Source organism: Pangasianodon hypophthalmus, chromosome 15 (assembly GCF_027358585.1).
Source record: "Pangasianodon hypophthalmus isolate fPanHyp1 chromosome 15, fPanHyp1.pri, whole genome shotgun sequence".
In the NCBI taxonomy this organism is placed as follows: domain Eukaryota; kingdom Metazoa; phylum Chordata; class Actinopteri; order Siluriformes; family Pangasiidae; genus Pangasianodon; species Pangasianodon hypophthalmus.
Window position 1 is genome coordinate 20077962 of NC_069724.1, and position 20818 is coordinate 20098779.

Here is a 20818-nt window from a genome sequence, read left to right on the forward strand (position 1 = left end):
ACATACATTAAGTGTCTTTCATTACAAGCTATATGCATGATTAGTCACAGAAGCAACGGTAACGCTCGACATGATGCTACCACCACCAGGTTGTAACACTGCAAAATATGAAAAAGTTCATTGGTTTGAATACTTATACAATGCACTGCAAGTCTGCAAGAAACAATGAATACAATAGGCAGCCACTGGACTTGGAAAAATCCTGCACAGAAATGATTATAATTATGGAACCCCACAAGAAAGGTATTTTTCTAAGAAAGGCAAAGCGAGGTAAAATAATCTGTGTAATTTACTAAAATGGAGAGAGAAGAGAGAGTGTGTGAGACCTAAACATGCCCTGCCAGATGAAATGCATGTCAGTTTCACGTTTATCAAGGACTGAAAGCACAAGCTTTTCAAGAAAAGCAAAGAAAGGAAACAACTGGGCTCTCATAGCTGTCAAAATCCTTTCAAAACTCCCACTAAGTGAGAAAAAATGTCACTTGTCATTGTTTAGACCTTGCAACATTTCAAGGTGCTGATATTTAAACTTGCAGAGCTGAAAAATGTTCAGGTACTATAAAAGCTTTCATTTTATAGTATGTAAATACACAAAACTGTGAAAAACTCTCACTTACGCAGAGGCGCTACTATCATCTCTCTGAGTGTTACAACTGTCTTACAGGCTCAGTTCAGCTTGGGACAGATGGAATGACAGCCAATTTATTTCAGGTATTATGAGCAAAGTTTGAGTTTCAGAGGTGGGAAAAAGAAAATGGAGGAATGAGAAGCAGAGGAAAAAGACATTTATGCAAAGACAGAAGAAGTTTATTGAGATTATTCATACATAAAATGAGCAAAACAGTAATTGGTTAAAGTACATTATATCACAGCGCTGCTGAATTCTTAAATTTGGTTGGTCAGAAGGTGTTGGTTAATATTCTATAACAGCGTGCTCTGACAATAGTGCTGGCTGTAATTCAAATACCTTTTTTTATATTAATGCACTTGCTCAAATACGGCATCGTTTCCATAGTAACAGCAAATTCACAGGGACTTGGATGACAGACAATCTACATAATCTAATGCTAATAACGAACAGATTTTTAAAGATGTGCCATTTAACAAAGAAAAGCTTATGATCATTGAAATAGTGAAGTATTCTGTACAGGAGAGGTTTATTTATTTCTGTGGAATGAGTCTCCAGTGTCTGCAATTTGTAAAGGTCAGTAAGTTTTTCACCATGGGAAAGTCTTCTTGGTAACTTGACAAGCTTAATTTCAAGAGAGAGAGAAGGAAACTGGTGAGGGAACGACGGTTTATAGGTGTTATAAATGAAAGCAGGAACTAACACGGACATTCCACAACATTCAATGTAAATATAAATGGATAAAAAGGATGGCATGTCATTCATTAATAAATTAATATGAGTAATCATTGTCTAATTGCTGTGGTGAATGAGGAATGAAAAATTTTGGGACATGCTGTTGTAGAAAATAATCAACTTCGGGGTGGTATCAGTAACTCAGCTTCACACCACACCATCACTGATTATTTTCCTATAACAGCACGCCCCCAAGGGTTTTATTCCTTTATCTTGTCCTTTGCTGCTGCAAAAATGTTGTCATAACCCACAAGACTTTCACTAGTCTAAAGAGTTAAAAGCGTTTGAGTTTCTGCAAAAGCTCAAGGAAGAGAGGAAGATAAAGAGTAATGGAAGGGGAGAGAGAATGAACTAAGACAGCCCTACACTCTGTTCACCCTGCTTCGCACTAGGTGGAGTGTGTGAACATGATGGAAAAGAAAGTGACACTGTGCTCTCTTTTACTCCCACAAAGACGCACCCATGTGCACGCCATTTAACATCAAAACTGGAGCGCGTCCCTTCGTTCGGGGGGTAAAGAGACACTGGCTTGCGTTCAAATGGCACTTGAGCTTGCATCATTTTGGCAGAGGCAAACTGAGATGAGACCATGGCACTTTGAAGCCCACCGATGCTTTGCGGTGCACAGACACATGAAAGAAGCTGAGCCCTCATGCTCTTCGTTTGAAGTCGGTGCTTTGCAGCTAGTCCGAGCTTTAAAGTGGCCCAAACTGAGACTGAGTCAGTAGTATGCAATGAATGCACATGAGTCAGACTGAAGTTTTATAGGTCAACATTATAGCAAGAGAGATGTGCTTGAGACACCGACAGGATGGGCAATCGCATGCACGTGTCCTGCTCCTCCTCACACTATAGTTCATTCATGAGTCTGACTTGTTCTGATTGACAAAAACACCTTGGCAAGAAAGTAAATAATCTTGAGCATCCTTGGCTCTTATGACCATTTTGCAAATGTTTTAATTGAAGCTAATTTATCCAAATTAAGTAAGCCCACATCTAAATCTGAATATCTTATTAGTAAAATATATTACGGTTGTTTTAGATTTGCAAATTAATGAATTAATTATCACAACTGGGAATAAGACTAATTCTTAATATATTTAAATATGACAGAATATTCCATCTATAAAATATGATCTGTTTTTAGGCTTAAAGGCAAGTAACAGGTAATATTATAAGCATGCACATGTTGAGATGTTCAGACATTTAAGCATAAGCACAATATAGTACTAGGTGAAGATCATGATACTATTACTGCAGTAATCACAGCCTGAGTTAAGTAGCTTTTCATCAACCTTTTTTATTTTTACATTTTAAGTCAATACATTACGTTCACTAAAGTTCCTTATGAACATTTTATTATAATAATAATAATAATAATAATGCTTTCCATTTACAGGGTTACAATTAAAATCTGGATGCCGCTGAATCCTGCTGTTCCCCTGAGGAGTCTTATTAAGAGCCTCAGGTCATTGCCAGCATTTTGAGCTTATCAACATGTTCAAACACATAGCTAGGCAAGACGACAGGGTAACCATGGCAACCACAGGCAGTAGCTAAGCTTCAGCATGATGTCAGGACAGATTGACATGACCCCAGACCTCCACCAGGATCAGGAGGAATGAAGGTCAGATGAAACAGAAGCCTGCTTGATGAGTCTAGGATTATAGTATTGGGCTGAAGAGTACACTCTGATTAAAAAGAAATAAATAGGAAGAAAACAAAATCTTAAATTCTGCACATTCTCCATGACACCCTGAGTGCTGTGTTCACCATCAAAAAGTGCTATTCTTCATACCCCAACACAAAATGCAAAAAACCATAGACAATGTCACAGAAATGGTCTTTAAAAGATTGCAAAGATATAATCGAATTCTGTTCCATTCCACCTCTGAGAAACAAGTCAAAGGATACAGAGTAGAGCTAAAGCGGAGCTGACGTTAATAGAAATAAATATTCACTTACTGTCAGTATTTTAGATGAGAACACTGTGTGTGTGTGTGTCTGGTCATTGTGTTCCTGAGCTTGGTGCACTATCGATCTGTACCTGAGGCCACAGGGTACAGACTTATTCGCCTATTAACGGCTCCACCTGTCTGATGGCCACGAAGTAACCCAGCTGTCTGGGGCTTTTCATTAAGCAGCCGAATATTGAGTTACGACAAGGCGGTGGATGAGAGAGGAGAGCTGAGGAGACACAAGGAACAGCCGGAACAAAACATCTAGCAAAATGGGTGAAAGTCCAAATGAGGGACTATTATATGTTTACATTTCAAACGCAGGGTATGTAACAGGCTTGTGCAATTTAATGACTTAATCATCTATACATGATCGTACACTGCCACAATATCCAGCGATGTTTACTCCAATTATATGACATTACCAGTCCTGCTAATCTTTCTCATTTTGCTTAGGAGCTCTGAAATTATGCTTGTATGAGTTATCATTCAAAAATACTCCAGTCTTTTTCTCTGCAATAAACCAGGAGCCAATCTACACATGAATGGTATGATTTGTATAGGTTTTGAACTCTCTGATATTAACAGACACCACCTGCAAGCCCCGCCCTCTTATCCCATCTCATATCATCTTGACTAAACTTGCAGGACACATCCTTGCTTTCTGTCAAGGTAAATGGAGAATGCTTTGAGTTCATTAATGTGAAATAAAATCTATCAATATGTGCTTGACTTTAGTCAAGTCTTTGGTCAAGTATTTACATTAGTTAACATCAGGTAACTGTAATTATTAAGAATGCCACTGAAAAATGTCATCACAAATGGTCAAAACGGCACTTTCAGTTTTCGTCCATAAAAGAAAAAAAGGACAAAATTTTGACCTGAAACAATTAAATGGGCCTTAAACACCAAAGTATCAGATCGAACACTTAAAAAATAATGTTAATGGTGATCATAATTAAAAAGTGATTAAACACAATGTTTATTTCACATTCAAACACATTGAGCAAAATGAGAGAAATCAGCCATGTGGACATTAGACAACCAATTTGTAAAATTAATATACAGAAAATGTACTAAGTCATTTTTCTGTTTACTGTGCATTACTGCAGAATCACTTAATAATCAACCATCCAGCTGAGTTTTCGCGATTGCCACTGCCAGCAAGCAGTTCCTGACTGCACAGCATATTACTATACCCTCCTGTACTCCTTAAACATGAAATGGTAGAAATACTTTTCTTATCTTTTTTTATGATTATATCACAAAAAAGATGTCATTGTTGATATGGTGAAGGTTTACGTGATGACATGCTTATTCAGCATTTTTGGAAGGAGTCTCCATTGTCGGGACTTTTGTAACTGTTTATAGCTACTATAATGTAAGGGATAACAGTAACTAACTAGTTTTGTGAACGTTCCTAACATTGAAGAAAACTAAAAATGGATAAAAAGAATGTTGTATCATTTTCATGAGTAAAAAGTTTGAATCGTCTGCATACCGCTGTGGTATAAAAGGAATAAAACACTTCGGGACATGCTGTTAGAGGAAAATAATCAACGCTGGGGTGCTAAAATTAACTCCGCTTCATGTTGGGTTGCATCACACTACCCCATCATTTATTATTTTCCTATAGCACCTCACCTCGTCTTGTTTTATTCATTACTATATAAGGTAGTAGTAGATGCAGTAGATAGTCTCTAGCACTATTACATAATTAAAAAATAATTTTAAAAATTAATATAAAATTGAGCTCTTAATTTTTGACCACTATATATCATGTACTCCACACTGAGAACCTTGAAACTACAATTGACAATGCCCGAGCTGCAGCAGCAAGTTGCAAATGCCAAAATCTTTCTTCGAGGCTTCAAACTGACAAATAAAAAATAGCAGTTAATTGTGACCACCCATACAAAATAATGCACTTACTCACAATGGTTTTATTTGTTTGACAGCCCTAATATTTTCTTCAGCTACTGCATAGTTACCATCAATCATATTGTACTGAACAACAGGCAAGGAATTGAATAGGAGAGGCAGAGAGAGGGGGGATGGAAAGCTTAGAAGAACAGCAATACTGTGTGTGGATTTGAAATAAAGCACACTGCAACACATGTTTCCTACATTAACCTTGTTTAAAATACAACCAGGTGACAAATTAATGGAAAAAAATCTATTTTGGTAAGGGGGTATTTATTTTGTTGCCATTGTTTGAAATTGTTGCTTGAATCCACTGTTGATTCCCCTTAGAAGGAAGCGTTACTGCAAATCAATACAAAGTTCTTCTGAGTCACCTTTATCCTATGATTACACAATTCTATCCTGACGGGAGTGGTCTCTTCTAGGATTACTCCGCCCCCCTACATAAGGCACAAGGGCTCACTGAATGGCTTGTTGTGGCCCAACACCACACCACAACACTATACACAATCATCACTTATCATCTGATACCACAAATCATTGTCTTAATCTAGGGATATAACTGATTACAAATACATGATTTGGATCGAACAGATAATGTGTCCTAAAAGAATACAAATACAGATATGAATAGTAGACTGAATATTCATTTTCTTTAGAAGGCTTACCAGAAAGCTTCAGACTAGTTGTGTGCATCAGGACTGAGATTTTTACCTTCCTGCAAAGCTTGAAAAGACAGCTTGTGAACGCTCATAGAGCAGGTTGCCAGGTTTCTACAAAATATCCACCCCAACTACAACTCAATATCTCAATATCTGACCAGGTTCATTAATGTGAATGCCAATTAAAGGACCCCAGTCTGACTTGCAGCAGCACCGTAAGTCCGTCCCAGCTTCGTAGCAGATTTGATAGTATGTCCAGCGAATTTTTCTGATCTTTCTGGAATGTAACATGCACAAACTGAAACCTGATAAAATATTTTTACATGGTTATTGTTGTCAGCTATAAATAACATTTTCTTGATTTGAGAATATAAAAATATAAATATAATATAAAAAATAACAAATAATCATAATTTGCTGTTACAGGCTCAAAACATTTACATTTAAGTACTTTAGACTTTTGCTAGCTGTAATGTCAAAAGATTTGGTATCTCAAAACAACACTTCACCCAGATCAAACCTTATAATAATAAAGTCACTATATTGTGATGCAAATTATTGAGATATTAATATCATCAGCCAGCTCAAGTCTTTCAGTGTGAATGTCTTTCCTGACTATATAGTATAGTATAGTAAGACTAGTTAACAGGCGTATATCATCTGTCATAACAGCAGTTATGTAATATACATACACTCACCACAAAGAAAGACAGCCCTTTCAATCTCTCTTTCTGTCTCTCTGAACAATCAAACCACACATCATCTTACAGAAATCTCCCTCTTTTATGAAAACATTAATATTCAGCTTATATTCTACCTCCTGATGTTCCCAGCACTCCTGCTGGAGCAGAGATAGAGATTAAATCACCATTTATGAGCAATATGAGTATAGTAGCATACTACGCTCTACGCTGCTGTGTTCACGAAGAGAGATAACGAGAAAAGAAAAAGGGGAAATGGCAGAATGCAAGAGAAACTGTTATCAGCCTTCTGCATATGGAGCTGGGAGTCAGTAAGGAACACCTACACTGTAAAACAGTGGTCATAACCTAGGACTGCTAAGGGTGTTAGCGGGTGGTGGAGTGTTAAGAAAGACGGTGGAAGGAGACAACAGAGAAAACAGGAAATTCCATCATCTCCAAGAATCAGGGGGTGCCTGAGGACAGCATGGGGCCAGACTTCTGTAGTCAAGGTAACAGTGAGTGATAGAAATAACAGAGCTCTGTCTGAAGTTGTAGAGGACATCGCCCTTTAAATGTTCACATTCAGCTCAGGCATAACACACACAGACATACCAAAGTCCTTATTTACATTTCCTGGAAATGACTACAGAATATATTAATGTTGCTCTGTCTATTTTGGTGCTGATCATTTTGGCATCAGTGGGCAATTCAGGTTTCCTCAGAATACACACTTATATATTAAAAATAACAGTGCCAGGAAAGATTCTTTGGTGTGATGTCAAAGACTAACCATTTTTGGTTTTGATAAATTGATTTAGATAGATTTGATAGATACACATTATGTTTCACAATATTGACATATTTTTAAAAAAATCCATACTCTGACAAAACCTACAAGTTATTCAAAATCTACAAAAAATACACAATTTAATAAGAAAATGATACAAAGAGAAATGATTAGTATGAAAATAGATTGTTCTCAATGAGGGCCATATTTAGAGTTGGAGACTTACTTCCAAAAAATATGTCAATACTTATGTGGGGAAAGTTACACGTATTCAGACTCGGGTTATGCACCTGCTGAAGTTGACTTTCTGGCTTCCCCCTATTTAAGATTATGCATGTAGTTCAGGCATCTAAGAATGCCAGATTATTCTTGAGTAGAGGTGCCTGAGACAAGGTTTTTCAACACCATCTAGACCACCACTTTTAAACACAAGTGTTTGAAAGTGTTTGTTCTAACCAAACGTGGTTTAGGGTCAAATGTTGAACATACAACTAAGCACCACTACTCTTCCTGCTATTTAAAAATCAATTAAATACATAGTTAATGTGATTACAGGAACTGATGCAAGTGACTCAAACCTTGTGTAAGTTTTTCTATTGCAGGATAAAAAAAAAATTGTTTGAGGTCTTGGACAAACCTAGAGTGTATTCTTTCACTTGCGTACAATGATTCAAGCCCACCGTCTCTAAATCACCCCATACATCATTCCTGTGTTCTTGCCTTCCTGCTCACTCCCTCACTCATACACTTTCTCTACCTTTTCATTGCTTCTGTCCAGGTCTGCTGCATGATTTATCTGTTTATTCACTTCTCAGAATGGGCATTATTGGCTCCATAAATACAAATCCCAGTCTTATTGTACTAACATATAGAAATATTGCGGAAATAGAAATGCAGCACTATACTGAATGCAGGTGTTGATGGAAAAAAAAGACAAAAGAGATAAACTATATTGGAAATCAAGTGGCAAGCAAGCCTAAAAGGTTACAATATGTCAAAAAAATTACTCAGAGAAATAAACGTATAATAGGAGTAAGAATGGTAATGAGAACTCAAGCATCATTGTGTACTTGAACTGGGCCAGCTTTCTTTTCCACAGTAGCTCAAGTGACACTGGAGATTAATTTTTGTTCCACTGATGTGACAAGCCACATCGTAACGCACATGAACAGCACTGAGGTAATGACATGTGACATGCAACCAAAAGTAAATGTCATTCCAACCATAGCACGGAAACCTATCTGTGAATGTAGGATGGTTCATTACAGTTTATTAGAAACACTATGAGCAGTGGATACTGAAAGCAGGTGATCACTCAGGGGTCATTGATTTGATCGTAGTTAATGTCCAATGCCAAGCCATATAAAACCCAAACTGCTCCAGCTGGACTCTTACTGGAAGTGATAAATGCAACAATTAAATGACATAACCAAAGAAAACCACAAAAAATGACCATCAGTTCTGTTAAAACAATTGAACCCTACATAATATACTCAGTCTAGGTCTAGGTTAAGTGTTGTCACTGGACTTGAAGCCATTTTGTCACTGATTTTTTTTAGCCACATTAAGTGACTTTATTTTTAAAAAGGGCAATTAATCTAGTGACTTTTTCAGCAGACATTAGTCTGCACTCAATATGGCTCTCAAGATCACATAATGGCTAAGTAAAAACCCTGGAATAAAATTCTAATAATTTAATAATTTTGTTACTTTACTGATAGATTTGTTGCTAGACCCCTTTAGTGACTTTCTCCAAGATCATAGTTGCTCATTATACAAGTTGAGACAGCAGGTTTAGTCAACTTACCAACCAGTGTAACGGAGTTGGCTTTGTGTGAGCCTATGTTCCCAACGACCAACCACTGATCATAATTGTTCCCAGTGACGAATCACTAAATACCATTTTTCCCAACAACCAATCACTGATCAACATTTCTCAACAACCACCAATGATCAATATTGTTCTCAGTGACCAATCAATGATCATCATCATTCTCAATGACCAGTCAGTGATCACCATTTTTCCCAAAAACCAATCACTTATCACAAATAAGTGAAATTGCAGTATTTTGTAAATACATAAAAGGTTAGTTGGTGGTGAACGCAAATGATCATGACAAGTCAGTGAATATGCAATTTAGACTGTGACATCTGATGACTCCTAATGACTTTTATGTATGCATTAACAATTTAGCCCCTGAAAAGAGTTGACAACCCTGTCTAGATCAGAGCAAAAGTAAAATGTCTCCCATCCTTTTTAGCCATATACACACACTCTTGTTCTGAGCCAATGATCCTGAATCCAGCCCTCTGGATGGACTCCTAGTGCCCTGCTGTCTCAGATAGAATTAAAACACTGAACCATGAATCACTCAACTTCTGTCACTTAAAATCCTCCATCTGAGAGAGTGGGTATGGGATAAGGTCAGCCAAGTTAGGCTTTATGATTCTAGACTCGAAGACAAAGTACACTTCAGTGCAAATTGAATTACTTCACTGTAATTCACTTTGTATGTTTATAAGCAGGTAACTCTTTTGAGACTGAATGGAAGTATGTTAACAGTGAAATTGTGTATATGCATGCTCCCAAAACAACCAACAATTTATTAGGAAGAGGGCTGAGAGGATATGTAAAAATGAAGGCTCTGAATAAACAAATGAAAAAAAACATGTAATTGTTGATATGGTTATGATATGGTTGATATAGTGATAACAGGAACGAACCTGTTTCACGGATTAACATTAAGTGTAACTATAAATGGATAAAAAATCAAATGTATTGTTCTTTAATAAATAAAAAAATTGTAACCTTTGTCGAATTTCTGTGGTAACAACTTTGAGGTAGTACCAGTAACTCCATGTCACATCACATGTGCACATTACACCATTCCATTGTTGATTATTTTCCAATAACAAGTTCGCCCCGTCACTTTACGTTACTTACGTCACTTACGTCACTTACGTATTTAAGCACCAAATCAATCACACAATCAGTAAATCAATCAACAAACTAAACCAGCCATCTCATAAACTGGAGTAAAACTGGAAATTAGCTACAAGAGCATTTCAAATCTTTACAGAATTTTAGTATTGTCAGGACATGATTACACAAGAATATGTCTTTTAATACACACAACACAAATTTCATCACCACATATAATGGAAAATCCTCCAATTCAAGGAATTAGCACAATCCCAAAATCATGTGGTGCAAAAATGGAGCTACGTATACGTATGTCACCTTGCTGGACTTGTTTCTTTAAGTACAGAGAAGTAGCATCATCTTTTCTTTTTTCAATCTGTTATTCTTATGTTACATTTTAAAGGCAATAGAAGACAATGATATTAAACGGCATATGACACTGAAGCACTGGTGCAAGTATCTAATCACTTAATACTGCTAAACTTTTATGCAGATAGTTCAAAATGTACAATTCTATGGGGAATATTTTAAGGAAGTGCACACCTAAAAAGTCTAGAATAATAGTAATTATCCATTCCAGTATAGCATATAGATTTCCATTCCAGTATAGATATAGATTTACCACCGTTTTGGCACACAGCCACTCCCCTAACTGCAAACTGTTAGTGTTGTCTCTCAGCATCTTTCTCTTCTGGTTTTTGAGTGACAAACAAGGATCCCAGAAGGCATTATTTACGGAAATGCAGATGGCAACCAATCAGCACACAATGTTACTTGCATTTCTTCATTCTAAGTACACAAGTAGGCTCACGCACACATGCACACACTCACACACTCACAAACACACAGCACACATGGATAACCATTCATCTCTAGCGCACTTGGTTCTATCCGCAGGCTGTGGACTCACCCGGTGAGGACAACCACGAAGTCCATTACGTTCCAGCCGTTGCGAAGGTAGGAGCCTTTGTGAAAGACAAAGCCCAGGGCGATGATCTTAATGCCAGCCTCAAAACAGAATATCCCGATAAAGTAGTGCTCTGTGTCGTCCTGCCGAGAGAGAGGGAGTGAAAGGAGGGATTACTGTTTTTGTTTGGAGGAAGAGAGAATTTAATGAAGCATTGAAGCAATGCAGAATGGGTTGAGAAACATGGACTCACTTTGTGAGGAGGGAAACAGAAGAGAAATGAAGTGTTACACAGGTTTAAACCTTTTCGAACGATAAGGAAGCTTGCAAACTGAATTGAAGCTATGTGACTGAAAGAATTCCCCTGAGATCAACTTAGATCAGCAATTTGTAACAGAAGTAAAGCTGTAACTTTCCAGTTCCTTTGCAGTTTCTCGTTAACATGACGAACTTTTTTTGGTATTATTAACTTCATGAGAAAGAAAAAAAGAAAGGCTGGAGAGGATATGACTGTTTATAGCTGCTGTAACATAACTGGTAACAGAAACTAACTCTTTTTACAGAAGGAAATTCAGCATTGTAGATTTTAAGAAGGCAGAAATTGTACAATAATGTCTACATTATAAGGGGCAAAGCTCATACATAAAATTGATTTCTCCTAATGTACCGTTTGTTTGCTGCTGGTGTGACACATTTGACTAACTGGGAACAGGAGCAGGTGGGTGTTTTTTAGAGGGTGTCATTGACATTGTCTAAGCTATAGAGCAAGACTCGTCTTGAAACAGATCCACGTTTGTGACTAGCTTTGCCGTGTGGATAAAGCAAACCACTCCCATACTGCAGACAACCTGCAGCAGCCTGCCTTGATTGCTCTACAAAAAGCTTCTAAGCACCTGCTGTTTATTAATGTGACTGAAAAAGTTCACGTGGTGGTTTAAACAGAGCGTGATGGCTGGGGAGAGGAATCAAAGGCTGCTCGGCATGGGTTAGGTCCCGGTCACAGTGAGAGCATGTATTCTCATGTATGTCAATATTCCCCAGCAGGCTCAGGCTTAATGAGGCACAGATGTCGTTCCTGTGTGGACTGCAGGGAAGAGTGCCAAGCCTTACACCAAAATGAGAGCTCCCTATGATCCAATCTGAATGTCAAGATTGAACGAATTGGAGTGAATATTGCGCCAAAATCTACGCTCTCATCCAGTCTGTCTTCAGAAAAACAGAAGTAAAGGCTCAGATTTTGCATACCAATGAATATTCCAGCAGCAGCTCATGACCCTAGATTTTGGTGAGGCAGGAAGACAACAATAACAACAAAGCCTCAATTAAGTCCAGATACTATTACGCTTGACTGATGCTATAGGCTATTATCTAGTGAATTTTTAGAGTATCCCCTTAATAAGCACTTGATAGTTGACAACATACAGTCATCTAGCATACAGTCTAGCAGCTTGTTTTGAGCAATTTTAGATACACCTTCGTTCAACTATTATTAAATACTGCAGGTGAGTTTTCCATCAAGACGCAAACAGAAGAGCTAATATCATTAACCAGTGTTGCCAGGTTTCAGCAAGATTTCTAGCCCAACTACATCTCAAAACCCACACAAATAACCTGAAACTAACCCCAAAAAAAATTGGAAAAGGGAGACGCATTTTTCTTCTTTTTCTCAAACTTGGAGTGGCAAACAAGGTCACCGTGGTGCGCACGCATTTCTCATGTACAGACATTATGCACTACCCTTTCCCTTTCCCAATCTTTGCAATATATCTTACAAAAGAAATGGTTCTAGACACCACAGACACACTGTCTGCACTTAGAGTCCTTTGTCTGCTGAAATTTTTTTTTATTTAATTCTGATTATTTGCTATAAAACAAGGTCTTGGCAGCCATGAAGAAATTTCAGACAAGCTCAATTTGGCAACCGTGTCATTAACTGTTCTGTCTACTGCTCCTCCTCTACTGAAAATGTTCAGAGTGTAAGCATGGCGCAGCATGATTCCTGCCCTAATGGGCCTCTATCAGCGTTTATTGTAGTTGTCATTTTTGACCACTAGGAGCAATAATATCTTTGTAGTGCTGAATGGGGCAGTGAGCACGCTGCAATCCAATTGCGCCACATCTAGAAAGGCTAGCAAATCAGCAGAACATCGGGCTTATATCTGTCAAATAGCAATTTTTTTAAATCATTGGTCACTCAAAAGAGATTCATACTTTAACAGTATTTAAAATGTATGAGTTGTGAATGAAGACGTGAACAGCTGGGGCTCTGCCACCACTGTACATGTCTATCTAATCTATACAGCAGGAACTAAAACAAGCAAAGCAAAAGCTGGAAGATGATAAATATATCGATAAAAGAAACATGCTTACCAGGCGTTCTGACATGGGCGTCTTGTCATTAGCTGGCAGATGTTGCTCCAGTGCCAGTACAATACAGTTGGCAATGATGGTTGCAAGGATCATGTATTCAAATGGAGTGTGTAGGTCAAGGAAAACATTGACATAACCATTCCACAGATAAAACAATACACATACTGTATATCCAAGGAAAATAATGTGATAATATATTTTTACATTCAAAATGGCTACTATTTGTTGCGTAAGTACTCTTGACAATCATGACAATCGGTTTTGAGAATTTACGCCATGTGCTGTTCTGTGTGTGCACAGTCAATATTTGATTATTTTAACCATGGCCAGGTGGTGAGCAGGTGCCTGAATCGAAGGAAGGAATAAACATGTGCCTTGTTGATGATGTTTTTTTGTATAGTAATAATAGCTAACAAATCAGTGCATAATACAATCTCCACTTGAAATTCTGTATATAATACAGTGTTCTGTCACTTGACAGAATTTCCTGACAATTCAAGATGATACACCATGTCACAGTAAATTACATTTGGTAAAAAATTTAATTTAGTAAATTGGCTACTGTGTATATGCCTATGAAAAAGACTTCTACACAAAGACTTCTACATGATTAGGGAGTCAGGACTGCAATAATTGAGTGCATGTTCTGTAATTAAGTGCTTAAGATGATAGCTAAGATGCACACAAAAGTATTACCTGTCAAATTTTATTTTTCTTTTCAAAACCCACTGGTAAGATGCATAAATGGAGAGTAGCTCTTTATAGACAGTTGGATATTTTGTTTTTTCCCAGGACTAAGATCCATTCTACTCATTTCATTCAATTCATTTTCCATGCTCTCTCCATTGGCAAATTGCTTCGGTATGACAAGAATAAACACTTTACTACATGCTGTTTCTGGAAAATTATCAACTACACTTCATCAGGCCGCATCACATCACCCTGTCGTTGATTATTTCTTATAACATCATGCTCCATCGAGTTTTATTCCTTATAAACTTTCTTACATCACTGCCGGTGTGCATTAAAATTAATTCAGCATAGGCAGTAATTTTATTTCTGTGATTACTTGTGTCCAATGCTAGCTGCATCATGGGTTTTACGAAGACACAAACAGTATAATGTCTATGTTATAAGGAGGTCAAACATCATACATAAATTGATGTCCCCTAGGGCATTTTTAGGGATGGAGTAGGGTTGTAACAAAATCAAACACAATCACTCATTCAGACTTACGGGCAATTTAGCATAGCCAATCCATCTACATGCATGTTTTTGGGAGTTGGAAGAAACCAGAGAACCCAGAGGAAAACCAAACAGACATGAAGAAAACAAGAGAAACTCCACACAGACAGTAACAAGAGCTCAGGATTGAAACAAGGGGCTGTGATGTGGCAACCACTGTGCCGCCCAACATGAGTACATTAACAGAAATGATGGAACAGAAATCTAATTTGATGTGGCTAAAGAGGCAAATATGAACTTAAAGTACACTTAGAGTGCTTTTAAAGTGTAGATACACCCATCTATCCATCCACCTAAGTGACTTCTTATCATGGCTTTTTGTCTTGCTTGACAAAAGAAGCAAACTGCTTCTTTCAGTACCATGGAAAGCACCTTTTCAGAGAAAAAAAACCCAGTGGCACTTAAGTGAAGCAACTTAATCAATTTAGCAATAAGTGTTGCGCAAAGCCAGTCCCAACAACCAGCAGCAATAGCCTGCATTAACACCTGGGCATTAAAAAGCAAAAGTCTGCAACCTAGGCATGCACACAAATAAAATTTCACTTAGCTCTTTCTGAGTAAAGCAACTTAAATCTATCAGGATGAAATGATTCTGTTGCTTTGTGCTACTTTTACTGATCTAATATCCAGGTAAAACCACTTCCTGGTGTAAATCAGGTGAATCATGGGTGCAGCTTTTTTTTCTTTTGCATCTGCCTACAACTGCGTGGACATGCCGTAACCATGGCTACGCCCACACTTGCATACTACCGTACTAAATAGTACCATAAATTATGCAGTGCATGGAATAGAGCCGAGCTTTTTAATAGGCTGTACACGGGGTCTGCTTTAATGCATATTTATCTTCTTTTTCCTTCTTATTATTATTATGATTAATTTTATTTACTAGCTTGTCATATAAGCTATATATTCATGTACTTCTTATGCACAAATTGTTACACACACTGAGGGGACAAAGACGAAAGCCTACACTCTCAGAAAACAGGGTACTAACCTGTACCTTTCCTTGTTTCTGCAGTGGTATCTTTTGTACCTTTAATATGTATGTTTAATCTGGAAATGTGGATATAGTGTACCATTTAAAAATGATTTAAGATACATAGTTAAAACATACACTAGGCTATACACACCATAATAAGTATAAGAAACTACACAGAAGATTTATACTTCAGCGTACCACCCCAGTGACAAGGAATGGACTTTAGTACCTTTTTGTTCTGTAGACATAAAACTCTTATATGTCTATAAAGTTAGTCTTTATCAAAAGTGTTGAATTAATGAAATAATGGCTATTGTATAAAAGTGAACCTAAACATGTGTGTGAAGTGTGTGTTTCTAAATCTGTTGCCAATAGTTTTGTGTCAATTTTTCAAATTTAGATAGAAATGAAGGTATCAAACTGTACTTTTCCTTGTGGCTAGGGAGGGACTATTAAGGGGATATGTTTTGTAGCTTAAGTGTGTATCATTATATCTTTAAAAAAATAATAATTTAAGGTACATAATTACATAAGGACCACTGATGTACCTTTAAAAGCTAATCCAAGGTACACTACATACACCTTTCCAAATAGGCTACTGAAGGTACAAAACATGGTACCACGAGAGAGCTCCCAGCTCCATGGAAAAGTACAGTTATTTTTGAGAGTGTTATTAGATGGTTATCTAATAAACTTTCCAGAGCCAGGCTTGGTCGGAGAGGATATGGCCACTCGGTGATCCTCTTTGCGTATTTCCGGATCACGTTGTCCTCGCTGAAGATGAAGAGCGAGCGGTTGACGGTGAAGCAGTTCTGCTTAGTCTGCTTAGGGTTGTACAAAGCCATGGTCCGGGCTCTCTGAGCCATTGACTGCTTGTAGAGCCTCGGAGCGCCCGGTGCGCCTCCCGGCCGCGCTCCTGCTCTCCCCGCGCCCGGCGCAGCTCCATAGCGCCCCGACGCATCATCCCCGAAGCGAGCCATCCTAGACATGCGGGTAGATCCAACAGGTAACTGGCATCGGAGTCAACACGCATCAGACACATTACAGTGCTCCCACTGGCTGTGACTCACAGTCTCCATCACTGTGCCTTTTCTTTCTTTCTTTTTTCTTTTCCCCCCCCAAAATGAATACCACAAAAAAAAAAAAACAGTCGCGTGCGCTTGATCGCAGTTGATCACGCTTGATCTGATTTGCTCTTCCTACCTCGCGCGCTTGTTCTCCTCTCTTGTCTCCTCTCACTCCATCCTTGGAAAACTGACCAAAAAAGAGAAAACTTAGCATGCAAATATAATCCGCGTAAAGAGCGCGTCAAATGACACCCAGCATCCAATCCGTGGCACACGTTACACCCGAATTCCGCGCTGAGAGCTCGCGGAACCGACACGTAGTCACCACTCGCGCGTCATATCACAGACCTGGCAATGCAACAACAACAACAACAGCAGCAACAGCAACAAAAACCTTTCTCATTCAAACCTTCTGCATCTATTTCCCTAATGCCTATTTAACGCATTCGGTTAGGGGAAAAAAAAAAACGTCCATGGTCGCTTATTCCTGCACAAAGACGCGCGTGATGTGTGCACTGTGCAGCGCGCGCTGCTTCTTATAAGTACACTATGACGCCTAATTGATGCTTCCTGTAAGCGCGCGCGATCTATGAGGCACTGTCATGACTTTTCTCCACTGAGGTGATCAGCCTTGATGATGATGCTGATGATGATGATGGTGTGTGTGTGTGCATAAGCATAAAGAAATTCCTGAAGCAAGCTAATGGAAGAATATCTCTGATTGGTTAAACCAGATTGTGGGTGTGGCTACGAACGTGTTCGTCAGGGGCATGGACACTGAGTACATATACAGTAGGAGGAACAGCATTAAACCTTGCCACCTTTCCCCCAAATCATCTTCTACAAGATGTTTTGCTTCAGTTGCATCCTATTTAGTGGTGTGTCCAGGTTTCCAGAAAATTGGTGGGTTGGAAAATTGAGGGTGAAGAGCAAATTAAGAGATAATAATTAGGCACCACCTAATTATGTATAGACAAAATGCATTATTAGAATATCGTTAATTTCTTGGTGCAAAATGAATGCCATATAATGGCATTGCTGTATTGCCTTCATAGCTGCTCTATGGTTCTTAATACTGACTGGATTTGGACAATGCTAGAGTAATGATGCTTGAACTGCAAATGAGGAAAACAGACCTCTCAGACATGGGATTTGAGGTCAGAGTTGGGGTGGCTAGATTTTTTTCAAAGGTGGTGTCTGCTACCTTGTGCCACACGTAGCCAAGCCCTTGTCTCTAGCTATCATCTGACTCAAAATGGCCACCTCCTGAAGCGTGGCATCAATACCTTATGAGAGACCTTGCCAGCAATGCACTACATACACATTTCAGCAATTGTTTATCTGTTTGTTTCAAATGCTCCATGTTACAAAGCAAATGGTGAAGAGGTTTATCCATTTTCTGGGTTATTTTATTTCATGGGGGGCATGGTGGCATGTGATCAGCACGTTTGCCTCACACCTCTGGCACTGGGGGTTCAATTCCCACCTCCACCCTGTGAGCAGAGTTTGCATGTTCTCTATGTGCTTAGGGGGTTTTCTCCGGGTACTCCGGTTTCCTCCCCCAGTCCAAAGACATGCGTTGTAGGTTGATCGGCATGTCCGTGATTGTGACCTGAGATGGGTTGGCACCCCATCCAGGGTGTCCCCTGCCTTGTGCCCCAAGTTCCCTGGGCTAGGCTCCAGGCTCCCCCATGACCCTGTGTAGGATAAGCAGTACAGAAAATGGATGGATGGATGGATGGATTTTATTTTATACAACAGGCATAACCTATGAGAAGGGACTATCAGCTCAGGTGTGCTGTAGCCTAATGAAGACTTTTTTTGCAAGGGAATTGAGAATTCATACATCCAAGATTCTTTAACACTGTCACACTGTCAAAGAGTGCAAAAGCTAACGTCCACTCAGTGGTCTGCTACGAGTCCATTCACACTCTGTCAGTGGTGAGTGTCTTGGCAGACACTGGAACTCTCTCACTCCTGTGCTTCTATCGACTGTTTTTTTTTAACCAGACAGAACATAGTGATGAGAGACGCTGAGCACTTTTGGACATGTTGGAAAATAGGGTGTGAAGGATCAGTTAATTAGACTATCGCACTGCCATCTACTAACACACAGCTTTCTCAGAAGAGGAAATTCTGGAGAAGTGTGTAAGTGTTCAGCACTGCCACCGTATGATCTATAGTTTCTCAGCATGAATGTCACCTGTTCAGTCCCTGAAGGAACTACAAGAGGCACAGAGCTGCTGGATGGCTGGATTTTTCCAGGAATGAATTTGTATTTAGCAGTACATCTGATCTCTATCCTAATAAACCTTCATCGCAAACCTTCATCAAACCTTTCATCACACTGATAAAAAGCACAGGCAAAGACACCACTTTTCTATCAAAAGGAACATTCTTCGGACAGCTTTTTTATGAATTAAGCACAAATTAAGCACAAAGATTTAATACAAACACTGATCATACTAGCATTTAGTAAATGACATGTTAATATACAATACATTTAACAATGTGAAATAGGAAGTAAGGCATGTGGTTCATCTTGTGCAAACATATTCATAAGTTTTTTTTCTCCTCTGAACTGTAATGCCCTCTAATGGCAAAAGAAAGCATTACAAAAACTAATTTTCATGATTATTATTTTTATATGAACCATAATCTTTAAATTTGCTTTAAACCATAAAATACAGTTCATAGATAATATTATTTGGCACTTCTTCCATTAATGTTAAAGAGTTAGAGCTGGATATACATCCAAATGTGTTTTGCTATTAAACTGTCTGGTTATATTTCAATTTGTATCCTGCTACTATTTTTTTTTTTAAGAAAACCTATAAGGTTTTTTTTTATCGTCAAGTACAATTTAAAGCTCCAAATCAAAACTTTTGTAAGAAATAAAATGCAGTGCTTCATTATTTTGACTTAAGATTTCATTATTTCAGGATATCACGTTATTTTTATTTTTTTTTTACAACTTAATAACTTATTTTGAGTTATCTTTTTGACATATTTTACCTCCTGACTTAATTCCATAATGGCCATAGCAGCCATTTTGACCATTCGAATATAATATTATGATTTTGTTTATAATTAAATCCTGCCTGGGTCACAGTGCGAAAATGATCATTGTACTGTTTTTGCCAAACTATTTTTAGAAATAAAGCTGTACATGTCAGTGAAAGATGTGACAGCCAAGTGTTATTGCATCATGTTAGAGCCTATCAGGTTCAATTATGCAAATTCAGGTCATGCAACACTGGTGACTGTATGTAGGTTTGGGCGTGTTTTCCATTTGCATAATAATAGAATCAAGATTTCTTGATGACAGTAGAAGTGGAGGTGTTCCCTTTTTCTATTGTCTAATTGTTTTTTTGGGGTTTTTTTTGACTATTATGTCACTATATCACAAAACTTATCATCCAATAAATCATCCAATAAAGGAAAAAAAAAGATAGATATCAAAACAAATTTTGGGTGTTTTTCAGCAAAACCAATTCTAAGTTATGGAATATGTTTCTCATTTTCAGTTCTCACCTGCTCCACCACAGCATGACATCATCTTGGCACATCTCATGCGCACTGATAATGTCTGTACCCTTCAGGTCATCAGGCCTCTCTAGGTCAGTAATGGTGTTGTAGTTGCTGGACTGATCCATGCTCTGGACAGCTTCACATGTTTGATCGAGCTCCACGAGTGTAGCAGTGTGTGACACATCAGCCATTGCTACCCTCCTCATCCTCTGCCTGTCAGAGAGCTCAGCGGTGTGAGCCCAGGAGCTGTACTCCACTCCCAGTGTCAGCATCCGCCATGTTCTAAGAATTACCGAGCGCACAGCTGTAGTAAAGGAACAAACACATGTGAGTATAAACAAATTAAAATCAATGGCTGAACAAAAAACTGCACTAGCTTACTATGCGTAATATGGAAAAAAAAAAAAAGTATCAATTCTA

At 38.3% G+C, this 20818-nt stretch overlaps 1 protein-coding gene across 4 annotated transcripts in view; it reads right to left on the reverse strand.

The window, feature by feature from the left end:
* cacna1bb (calcium channel, voltage-dependent, N type, alpha 1B subunit, b) overlaps positions 1-20818 on the reverse strand; it is a 129855-nt gene that overhangs the window by 106724 nt on the left and 2313 nt on the right. For all 4 annotated transcript variants that reach the window (XM_053240203.1, XM_053240201.1, XM_053240202.1 and 1 more), the window contains exons 2-5: positions 20402-20702; positions 16527-16781; positions 13577-13682; positions 11210-11349 (exon numbers count right to left, since the gene is read on the reverse strand). In XM_053240203.1, the coding sequence (XP_053096178.1) occupies positions 11210-11349; positions 13577-13682; positions 16527-16781; positions 20402-20702 (802 nt within the window). The remainder of the gene's footprint in view (positions 1-11209; positions 11350-13576; positions 13683-16526; positions 16782-20401; positions 20703-20818) is intronic.